This window comes from Astatotilapia calliptera, chromosome 1, assembly GCF_964374335.1.
Source record: "Astatotilapia calliptera chromosome 1, fAstCal68.1, whole genome shotgun sequence".
Classification (NCBI taxonomy): Eukaryota; Metazoa; Chordata; class Actinopteri; order Cichliformes; family Cichlidae; genus Astatotilapia; species Astatotilapia calliptera.
Genome location: NC_137422.1, coordinates 35,615,793 through 35,628,114, shown reverse-complemented (window position 1 = coordinate 35,628,114; position 12,322 = coordinate 35,615,793). Strand labels below are relative to the sequence as shown.

Here is a 12,322-nt window from a genome sequence, read left to right as displayed (position 1 = left end):
CACTGTGGCAAAACGCACAACAGCTGATTTGGTTTAGTTCTGTGTGACAGGATGCTTCATGTGAAAGCAATCTGTGAAATGTAAGTGTGCCTTTCAAAGTATGCGAGCTGTGCGTTTTCTCTCTGCCAGAGATGCATTGGATCACTCCTCAAGCACTCCCATGCCTGGCCTATTCTTAGCCTGTAGGGCAATCACCCGACTGGAAAAGACTCGCTCCAGAGAAAGAGGGGGTCTTATTTTATCTGTGATGTTGCCCCGAGAGCAACAAGACGTCACCCTCACATGTCAAGATGCTTAGTGGTGCAGCTCGTGCCTCATGGTGGCAGTGATCCAGATGCCTTTGGAGATCTACTAAAGCCGACTTTGACATTTGAGATGATAAGGACACACATACACACTGTCATATCCTCTAACAGCCACTTTAAGATAGTGCCCAGACATGATGTAGTGCTGTGAACCAGCATCTGTGGAGATACATACTGTGGGGTACTGTATCCACTGTCACATCTCTAATGAAAGCTGTTTGTTTAATTCTTTAAAATTAGTATGTAATATTCAAAGAAAGTGTGTGTTTAGATCATTGATAGCAGCTGTTGCAAGGTCAAGCACAGGGCTCACCTGAATCAGAGAATGATTGCAGACTAATAAACTTCTGAGCGGAGCAACTAAAAGAGCTCATGTCAAGCTCGTGTCTCCTCACATCATTAATAATAATTACACATTCATTATATGCTTAATCTCATTGCTGGAATGGTACATTTTGCTCTGGTATTGTGTCACATATATTTACAAGGTACTGTGAAGACTTACAGTGCGTATACATTAGAATGCCAGAATTTTAAAGCTTTAAAGCAGGCAGATAGGGGCTTTTCCTGCATCTTTTTTTGTCTGTTGTTAATGTGACACTTGGACCAGAATAGATATTAGTGTGATCATTTGATCTTAATCAGCAGCTAAGTCAAGGCTTTGTGCCAGAGCTTACTTTCACACGACAGACATTAGTCTTTGAAAGCACAGATGAATTTTTAAACAACATTCCTGGCCTTCTTGTTTACAGAGACACGTTCCAATGCCTTTATCTCAATATAGGTTATGTGTCACAGTGTTTTCCTTTGGTAGTCTTGCCAGAAGACAGATGTATAATATTTGCAAATGTATTTGCAAATGTCTGCACCAGACTCTTTGTATTGGACATCATTTGTTTCCTGAAAAAATGCACAGCATGATGGTGGATAGTCAAAGGGTTTTGCAGCAGATCTGCAAATTTGGATGCATTTTGCATCCTTTTTCCTTCTGTAATTTACAGCATTTTTAAATCCCTGATGGTTACTGTGTTTGAAAGCTGTCACTTTGAATAATTACAAGTAATTGGTAACCCACATAATATACCGTGATATCTCTTCCCATAATTAGACAAAACAACATAGTTGTCAAACAATAGCATCCAACAAACAAGCAGTCAGACAGGATTAGTTAAAGCTTGTGTTGAACTGAATGGACAGAAATATGTGCATCCTTTGTTATTCTGTTTAGCTTGAATTTACTAGAACTGAAATGCAGCAGCCAGATTGTACAGGAACTGAGTGAGTGACTGTTTAAGCGGTCAGCGGTTGTGGAAATAGATTTGTGTGTGTTTTTAAAGCTTTAAGTAAGTACTAGTGTCTGGGAATCCAAAGCACATGTGTTGGGCCAACAGTCAGCTGGGTGGTGTGTTGCCCTGATGGTCCTTTCATTTCACGCTATGACGTGAGATGAGCAGAGATGAGGTGATGGATACCAGGGAAATTATGTAATTGTACAGGCTTGCATGATATTGGCATGATTTTTGTTTATTTATTTATTAGAGTGACTCATCTGCCAAAGGCCAGGTGCTGAAAATGACCAAATATCAGTTACTCGGTCTGCATTTCAAACTAGTCATCTAAACCTAATCATTCAAAACCAGCTTGCAGTGCAAATGCCATGCTTCACTTGATTTTATGTACAGTGGGAATTACGTATCTTCTTCTATTTTAATGCATGACACATGTTGATGTTAAATATTTGAAATGTACCATCACTTATTAATGTGCTTACGGAGGCCTATAATCCACTGGAGAATTACAGCATCTTTTAGCTCATTGTTTTGTTGTTACAGGGTTTGTCAGTCTTATTTTATCCCAGGCTGTAGCAGACGGGTCTTTCCAGAAAAAAAAATGTCTGAAGTACTTGTTAAACAAGTTAGCATCAAAAAAGATGAACAGGGCTGCATAGTGAACAGAATATTCAGATACTGTTTGTCCTTAAGTACATGGCAGAGATCAAAGTACTAATATGAGAGCAGCTCCAGAGAACTGCTGCTCAATGAACAGTTTGTGTTTTTCAGACCATTCTCTTTTTAATGTAGAGATGGTTGTGTTGGAAAAACCCCAGTAGATCATCAGTTTTTGCAATACTCTGACCAGCCTATCTGGCACCATGTTCAGAGACACCTGAGTCATCAGTCTTCCCCATTCTGATGTTTACTTTGACCTCTGGCACGTCATTTTGACGATGTTAACATGACTACATGCAGTGAGTTGTTAGTGTCAGATATTTGTTTTAATGACTTTTGTAACTAAAAGAGTGGCAAGTGAGTGTTTAATAACTATAATAATTGAAGAATGTTGATGATTTGTGATACTCGTCTTGGGCTCTAGCCTTTACCATGAATGGAATTCCAACCCAAGATTTAGTTCCTATTCCAAAGTACAATTTTCTTTACCAGCACTGCCTTTGACAGCACTGTAGAGCTTTGTCTAAGCTACACTGCCAGTAGTAATATAACCTTCCACAGACACAGGAGTTGTGAATCTAATTAGATGGCTCACTCTCAGTGACGATCAGGGATCCATTAACAGTCAACTCTTTGCCTTTTATTTCCCTGTCTGTCTGCCATACATAACTAAAACCATCGAACTACATTTAAAGTTGTTTCTAGCATGCTCTAAAAAACATATGTGTGTGCTCTGGTTCATTATGTTTAAAAGGTTGCGACAGAAGATCAGCAAGTCTGCTTTATGGAGCAGCCTCTCTTTAGAGGAAGAAAACCCATAAAGTGCAAACTACACAGAGCAGCGGCTTCAAAAGTCACAAAGTCTTCACAGTAAATATGGAGGCAGATAATATTTGTCTCCACAAGGTGCTATACTGCTCCAGAGCTGATATACTGAGACATTAAAATTTTCTCACCTTAGAAACTGAAGCTGAAATAGGTGTTGATGAGGTTCAGTGTCACATCAGTGTCTTCCAGTAAATAATCAGGGACGTGCTTAAATATCTTGCTTAAGACCACTTTACAGTTTCATCTTGTTTGTCAGTGATTGTGCAGATTAAGTACCTTTATTGGTGCAGCTCAGAGATGAGGTTTATTTTTATGTGTGTAGACTGAGTAAGAAACTGTGTACAAAAGGTGAAACACATTAAAAAAAAGCCTAGTGTGAAGTAAATGGACTGGTTCCTATACAGCGCTTTCCGACGTTATCTGAACACTCAAAGCGCTTTACACAACTTGCCTCATTAACCCAGAGCCTGTACTTCTTTACTTAAGTAAAACTGAAAACATTTTTAACACTAATATCTATACTTAGTTACAGAATGTCTGCACTTTTGCCACCTCTGCGACTAACACCTTGCCTGAGAAGTCTGTATAGAAATATCACTATCTATGCATACTCAAAGGTGCATCGGGAAAAAAAGGTTTTGACTATAAACCTGTAAATTTGCAAATGTGTTCTCAGTGTCTGAGAAGCAGCTATGTACAGTGAGCGTTACGAGACTTGAATCTGATTTCTAGTGTTCTCAGTGGTCAGTTACCCTTCCTGATTTCAACCATATTGCACACAGGGAGCAACCAGATCCATACACATCCTGTTTTTGGTAGTACCTCAATTTTAATGTTCCACAATCAATTCATGTACTGACTATGCATACTCTTTCTCTTCTGTCTCTACTCTCAACAATCAGATTATCAGGGGAAATGCTCATTAAACTGCATGTTTTTACTAATTTTAGCCTTTTACTAAAGAACTGGTGGTGAAAGGCTTTTGTTTGTTTGTTTGTTTTTTAACCAATGCTTACCTGTTTTTCCCTTTTGTTTTTTTAATGCTACTCCTTTATAACTATGTCACCTACAGGCCCTTAACAAGAAGGAACACAGAGGCTGCGACAGCCCTGATGCTGACGCATCCTATGTCCTCACTCCTAATACTGAAGAAAAATACAAGAAGATTAATGAAGAGTTTGACAACATGATGAAGACTCATAAAATTGTAAGTTGCGTTGTTTGTTTTTTTTGTTGGTTTTCAACATTTTGTTTAGTGACTGTTCCCACCCCCATTTTCTCTGTAGGGTCATTAATTAAGAACCTTCCAGTCATTTATCCTCCATCCACAGTCTGTGGTGATAATATGTCTGGTCATGCTCACAGACACAAAGATGAAGACAATACAACTGATAAAAGACAATTGCATTTTACCAGTTCATGTATTTCATTTTAATGCTGATTGGCTCTTTTTGTCTCTTGCTGCCTTCTTAGTCCACAGGCCAGCAGCAGCAGCATCAACAGCACTTCATGCATGTAGCACCAGGCAGCATGGCCTACAGTCACAGTGGAGGAGGAGGGGCAACTTCCCAGGCACTAGCTGCAGCCACAGCAGCTTTGGCTGACGGTGGTATCCTCACCTCACCTCACTCGCACCTCCACAGAAACATAAACTCTTCACAAAGACCCCCGAGTGCTGGAAGTGAGTAATATGAACTTTGTGTTGTTCTTTGGTAACTAAACTTACTGTTAAACTGCACACTGAGCCGATGACAATAACTCAGAGGAGACATGAAAATGAATGTGTGCAAGGATGTCCAGATAAGCCTTAGAATTATGAGTAGAAGAGAGACTATGTAGAAAACTATGTATTTTAATTAGACAGTATAGTAGTTTTTAATGGAGATGCAGGAGATGAGCCATGCAAACATTCTGCGCAGGAGGAATTACTGATTTCCATTGTATTTATTTATTTCTTAACATTGATTTGAAGACAGCGCATCTGATAAAAACAACAGTTTGACTGTTATTGTACAGAAAAAGGCCCTGCTGGGGAAAATACATTCGAGCAGATAGAAAGTGAACGATCTAAAGCAATCTTACTTAAAGCTGCAGTCTTATTTAAAATCTTATTAATAAGATAAAAAGATGGATGCATGCAGAGTGGTTCTTAGTGATTGCAGAACATTAAATGCGAGAAAAACGTAATAACGAATCCTAACGAGTGTGTTGTGTTTATCCTCAGGTGGCCTGCAGGGCAGTTCCGAGCTGGCTCTGCAAAATGGATCTGGACCGACTGGTATGTATCCAACAGGAGTTTAACAAACATGCTCTGACATGTATACTGCATACGCACAAACACAACTCCCTGCATATGGAGCAGTCTTTGCAAGCTTGTTTTGCTTGTGATCCCATGTGAGCAGCTGCATGTGTTAACTGTGTGTGATCTGTTTGAACAAATAGTTATTTGTTTTCTTGATTTTTTTTTCTAGAGGCCTTAAGGGATTAAAATTAGCCAATAAATTACGAAAGAATGAAATATAAGAAAGAGGTTCCACAGAAATAATCTGATAATTAGTTCATGGCTCCTCTGAGGTTCTGTTAGCGCTTCTTAAAATAGTGGGAGTTGATGTAAGATGGTGATGGATTTGCTATTGGTCAGCTAAGGCCAGTGGATAAGGGATGTGTTCTTCCAGGAGCCTGGCTGCACCTCAGTTTCATCCCTCCTGGTTTTTGTTGCTGCTCTTCTGCCCTTATGCTTTGGTCCACAACCCTTTCTACAAACTGTCTTTGCATAATTCCCCTCCTGCCATGGCCGTGCTCTCCTTCTCAGGAACACTGCCATTATGTAATGCCAAGAGAGAGAAAATATGAATTATTCATGATTATCTCCTGTATAATATATAGCTGTACTTTCTCCAGTCCGCATGCAGAACTTGGCTGTGGACATGTTGATTTAATGGATCTAATACATGAGACTGTAATACTCCACTCCATTTTCAAGTGCATTCCAAAGCTCTAAATATTTAAAACTTGTGCTATATGCATGATGCTTTCCATTAACAAAAAAATATCCTTTGCAGAATTCTTACAAAAAGTAGCTAGAATCAGCACTTAAGTGAAAGTTGGAATTGAATTACCATCACTTCTTAACATCCTCCACACGTCTGTATTTAGTGAATGGATTTGGAAAGATCATACCATCAAAATCTCCTCCTCCTCCTCCACCTCATGGGAACAGCATGGTCCCTACCAGCCGCAAGACAGACCTCCGGGTCCTCATCCCCCACTCCAAAGGAATGATGCAAACACTGGTAAGTGTGTTTTCTTTTATATTTATAACCAAAACAAAAAAGCCTTTATAATGAGTAATATTCTTAAAAATGTTACCTAAAGCTTTATGTATTTATTTAGGTCCAATACAGAACAGCAATCAAGCTTGTAACATGTGATGTAGTTTTAGTTTTGACTGGAACTAGGAAGAGTCCTCTAGCTGCTGACAGCTCTATAAAACCATGAACCTTTGATTCCTGATCTGGATTTTATTAAGAATCAGAACAGTACATTGTGTTTTCTAAGCCTGTGGGATCCTGGAGTCAGGCATGAACAGGGTAAATATATGACACAGATTACCACAGAGTGGGCCAACAACTTTTGAGAACAATTGGTTTGACACTATTTGGGGCAGATGGTTGGTGGTTTTACAGATGAAATCATAGTTCCTTTGAAGAATGGACAATACTGGCAAAAGCTTGCATGCCTCATTTGACCGACTTCACTGCTACTTCTTTATAGTCCCTTCCAGTAGACTCAACAAGATTCAGTCTTATTGTGAACTAACACTCTTTTGATTACATTTAAGGTTCCCGTAATCTCTTTAAAACACACGTGGATGTGCAGAATCTATAGGCAAGGTGCAAAGTTCTGTTTGTGGTCCACTTCTAGTCAGATTTTTTTTTTTGGAAACGCTAGGATTTAACCAGTAGCAGTAGGCTTTAGGTAAAACGTCTGTGTGGAGAGTAAAAGGGGAGTGCCACCTTAGAAAGCCCACTGGCTACGCCAGAAGCTGTGAAAGATCGGCCATTATACTCAGAGGCTGAGTCAACAGACTAGCCTGAAGGGTTTCCAGACTGAAGTTTGTCACACATTTGACTAAATGCATATATATCTCATCATAAAATCTATGACCCAAATTGGCATTCACACTAAATAGCAGCTTAAACTAACACAAAAAAGAATGTAAAAGCTTATTAGTTCAAGTTTTGCCCAAAAGTTTTGGAAAACAACAGCCTGTTCATCTGAAAAGTCCGACAGTTCGACTAAGTTTCCAAGTCATATGTCTCTTTGTGAGGGCAGTGCAAATTCTTTATGGAAGCTCAAGTCTTGTTTAGACTCAGTACCAGTAGAACAGAAATGCAGAAATAATATCAAGTGCGAAAAATTGGGCATAAAAAAGTGCTTTAAAAGCTGCCTGGTACACACAGTTACGGTTCTTATATACATGACATCAGAGCACCAGTTCATGGTTGTGTAAGATGACTTGGAAGACTGTAGAAGGAGTCTGTTTTCCTTTCTTAAGATTCCACATTCTGCAGCTGTGCCGGGTCGCTGAAGTTATTGATTTGCCCTTAACTCTCCTACTGTTGCCCTTGCCTCCCACACTGTGCTCAGACATGATGTAACAATTAGTAAACAATGGAAACGGACACTCTTTTCTTTGTATTTTTCTTTTTATGGTGACCGACCAGCTCCATTATTCTACTGGTTGTGGTTTCCAGGGGATTTTTACATATTGCAGAAGGATATGAGTTTCTATTTTCTGGTGTTCTAGAAATTAATGTCGAGGTCTTTTCATAGAAAAAGGAAGAGTTTCACATATGTGCGATATAAGAAAAGAATATCCAGACTATTTAGAAATGAATAGTAAAATAAATCTATATTAAATATAATTTAGATTACAAATTCAGAGCACATTAGAGGTAGCTTTTAAAGTTTTAATAGCGATGTTTAATGTCACTGAAATTCAGAGTGACTAAATTTCTTTTGGAGAAGTGATGAATCAGCAGCCATTCATTCCACATTAAGTAATCATAATTCCTCATCATTCTGTTGATCTTATCTGTTTGTCAATTATCGGTGACTGGGTGACAAATAATTTGTTGTTGTCATGTTTGCAGGAAACAGAATCTGGCAGAGTCTAGTTTTCAGGAACTGTGCTGAATGGGTTTGCAGTCGTTTGAAGCTGGAACACTTATAAAATCCGAACCATGATACGGCTAATGCCTCCACCCTGTTTAAACCAACAGAAGAAGCCACTCATATTTTTCTTTCTGCTTTTCATTCACTCCAGCAAAAGATGTTGTGTTGTGGTCTCACAACTCCTCCTCAGTGTGATCATTTTGAAACTGCCTTTCACTTCCTCCTGTGCACATGTTAGTGTAAGCGGCATGCTTTGTTTAGTGTGTTTTGCACAAACAGGCGAAAACAACAAAGCAAAAACAACTGAGGAGGTCTGCATTTCTTAACAGGATGTCTGTGTCTACTACTCACTACCATGATAGCTTTAACTTGGATTCTGTAGTGCATTATCTGTAGTCCACAAATGCAAGGACACCATAGAAAACACAGGGAATGAGACATGTATGGGTTGGTTAACCCATTGTTTTTATGTTTGCTGAGCAATGAATGACCTGGTTCAGGGTGACGTGATTGAAAGATGAACGAAAAACAACTCCTAAATTCAGTGTGATAAGTTGAGTTCATGAGCCACCTGTTCTGAACCGATAGGCTATTTTAGGACAATGAATAATTAAGAATGAATTACCTGCTGCTATTCAGTTGATATTTCAGTTGTGTGTTTTCTAAAAGCAGACAGCCGAATAAATTGCACTGATATCGCTTTTTGGAAAAGAAGAGGATTTCATGTCATTAAAGGAAACTGACTGATAAATTAGACTATCAAGTCTTGGGTTAAACATAAACATTCAAAAAGTACATTTTTTAAACTAAACTGCAGTTTCTGAATAGTTAGTGGATTTCTGTTAGACTTCTGTCTTTACAAAACATTCAGTTTTGTTGAGAAGAATGCAAATCCTTGTTCAATTCATGTGCAACTTCTGCTAGCACTATGGGAAGTGTAGGAAATTCAAAACTATATATTTTGAAATGATTAATGTTTTTTTGTTTGTTTTGTTTTTAAAACAGGGGATGTGAGCTTATACTGACATCTTGTGGTTGAAATGGGGCATTAATAATAATAATAATGGATTGGATTTATATAGCGCTTTTCAAGGCACCCAAAGCGCTTTACAATGCCACTATTCATTCACTCTCACATTCATACACTGGTGGAGGCAAGCTACGGTTGTAGCCACAGCTGCCACAGCATTACAAGTCTAGTTCTAGCGAACACTATAATTGCGATCTAAGCACAAAAAGCAACAAACTAAGAGAAGAGTAACATTTCATGAGTGAACTTAGTGACTTTATGTCTTTGTTTATTATTTGTTTTCAGAATAACCAAAGGATGAGTAGCAGTCAGTCCAGTCAGCCTCTTTCCACACCAGTTGTCTCTATCACCACACCCAGTCTACCCCATCAGAGTCTGGTTTATGCTGGCATCGGCTCGGCCTACAACGGTACAAGTTCTTTTTACTATTCGTGCTGTGTTTCTGTAGTTACCTTAGCCCTGCTGACCTCAATATTTTACAGTATGCCCCCCAAAAAATCAAATAAGAAAACAGTGTACATTGCGGTTTGTTTTAATTGGTTAATGGAATTGCTGAAGTAATTAGGTGGTGTTAAATTTCAGCTCTTTTAGACAGTTTATAATGGTATGACCAACTGTATCAGGGCAATTTTTAAAAGAATTTACTCTATTTTTGTGTGTATCCCATTCATTTAACATAAACACTGTTAGATCTTTAAAATAAAAAAAACATAAAGCAACAGCAGCCTGAAAAAATACAAAATGCTAGATTTAAATGCTACTTGGATGGAAGTGAAAAGGTGAATGTGAAAAAATGAATTGCTCCCTGGGCCTAATAGCTTGCCAAACTGCCAGCTTTAGCAGCAGTAGCTGCAACCACATACTTTTGATATCTAGAGATCAGTGCCTGGCATTCATGGTGGCAATTTGACCCCCTCTTCTATCCAGAAATGCTTTAGTTCAGTCACACTGGAAGGTTTTCAAGCTTATTAAGCAGCTTGAAAAATAATAACTTTTTTGTTTTAGTTTTAGCCTGAATTGTTTCTAATAGTTCTTGATTGTAAGGAATTCCCTGAAAAAATAACAAACTGGAGCTGTGAGATTTCATAACGATATGGGATGGAATACAAGAGTAAAGGCAGCGAATATAGGTAAAATGAAAATGACTCAGGTGTTTGGATGTAAAGGAAAAGCCTTACTAACAACAACAAAAGTCTCCGCGAGTATCCACAAATTGCAGTTAGCATCAACTTCTATCAAACAAGAGATGGGTAATTGTTTCACATGGGGCGTTTTTGCTCATTGTGGTCAAGTGGAACAAAACTACAACCTTAAACCTTGCCAAGGAAAATGAAAAGAAGTCTTATGAACACTGGCAGGACATTCTCTGGTTAAATAAAACCATTTTAGTCTAGATCAGATTTTATACTGTGTGTGTGTGTGTGTGTGTGTGTGTGTGTGTGTGTGTGTGTGTGTGTGTGTGTGTGTGTGTGTGTGTGTGTGTGTGTGTGTGTGTGTTGTTTTTTTGTTTTTGTTTTTTTTTATATTGACCTGGCCAGGACTACTACACTGGCTGCACAGTGGTAACTGTGAATCATGGATGTGTGAGTGTGCTAATCCATGGCAACATGAGTGCAAAAGGTCAGCCACTGAGCACTGCCGTTATGGGCTGTGTCTTTCTCCCATATCCCCTTCAACTGAGTATAGCTGGTTTATTCTCCTGCCTTCTATCTCTCTGAAATAAACCAAACCACTGTCCAGGATGAGACAACAAACATCAACAACAACATGGCCACAACTGACCGTGTGCTTAGTTAATACCTTAGGCAGCAGAAACCCGAGAAAGAAGAGGTGCAAGGAGACAAACCATCATGGGAGGATAGGCCCGTGCACGGTTTGCAGCAGATAGAAGGAGTGGCTTACATTCAGAAATCCTACCAGTGTCTGGACAAAGCTGGATTGAAAGACATCACAGAGGCACTAATCATGGCAGCACAGGAACAAGCTCTAAGTACAAGATCCATAGATGCTGTGGTCTACCACACCAGACAAGGCCCCAGGTGCAGACTGTGTAAAGATTCCCCTTAAGACAACCAAGCACATAACAGCCCTGCCTTCTAGCAAGGCAGATGAAATCCCACTGTTAGTTGGAAATTACTTTTTTTCTGGCCTGAAATTTTCTTTAACATTTAAATTTTTTTCAAAGCACTCTATCCAGTCTGTATTCAGTTATATTAATAAAAAAACACCCTGAAATAGCTAATTAAAGTTAGTTAACTAACTAAAAACACTGTGATCGTTGCCAAATGATGTAGTATTGAAATATTTTTCTAATGCTACACAACAGAGTTCTCTGTGTTGTTGTGTACTATAAGTATTTTCAAACACAATGATTTAATCCAGTCATCAACAAAATACCAACTTTCAAAGCCTCTCAGCTACCTTGTGTCACAAAACTGAGTATAGAGGCCTCCGTGCATGTGGGCAAATACAGGGCTCTAGTGGGTGAGTTCTGGTTTCACTTTTACAAATTTTCAGCACATTACTAAAAGTGAAATAGTTTCAGGTAGCTTAGCAGCTCATAACAAGAATGTAAGAGAAGTTGTGGTGCAGCGTTTATACTGTATTCAAGTGTTGTTAAAAAAGGTAATGTTTGACTTTTTATAGAAGTGTAATGCTTTTTGATCGGCATGATGTGCATGTAGTGTATGAATGTGAGAGTGAATGAATAGTGGTATTGTAAAGCGCTTTGAGGGGTCCCGAAAAATGCTATATAAATGCAGTCCATTATTATTATTATTATTAGTCTCTCTTCTTCTGTCTTTGTCAGATTACTCCCTGAACAGTGGAGAGTTATCAGGCTTTAACTCTGCTGCAGGGCCCTCTCTGAGCTCAATGGCAGCATGGGAGCAACAGCAGCTGAGCTCCATGGGGTAAGAGCCTGACACAGTTAAACTGTCTCCCTTCATGATTTACAGATTAAATGTTTAACCATTTCTTTACACTGTTTTTTTTTTTTTTGTGCAGACATACTGTGTTGTTGACATAAAGTT

The 12,322-nt window shown here is 38.8% G+C and overlaps 1 protein-coding gene across 2 annotated transcripts in view; it reads left to right on the top strand.

Moving 5' to 3' along the window:
* LOC113026412 (myocyte-specific enhancer factor 2A-like) overlaps positions 1–12,322 on the top strand; it is a 45,608-nt gene that overhangs the window by 31,696 nt on the left and 1,590 nt on the right. For both annotated transcript variants that reach the window (XM_026175181.2, XM_026175191.2), the window contains exons 4-9: positions 4,155–4,289; positions 4,556–4,763; positions 5,307–5,360; positions 6,239–6,375; positions 9,576–9,699; positions 12,100–12,202. In XM_026175181.2, coding sequence (XP_026030966.1) covers positions 4,155–4,289; positions 4,556–4,763; positions 5,307–5,360; positions 6,239–6,375; positions 9,576–9,699; positions 12,100–12,202 — 761 coding nt within the window. The remainder of the gene's footprint in view (positions 1–4,154; positions 4,290–4,555; positions 4,764–5,306; positions 5,361–6,238; positions 6,376–9,575; positions 9,700–12,099; positions 12,203–12,322) is intronic.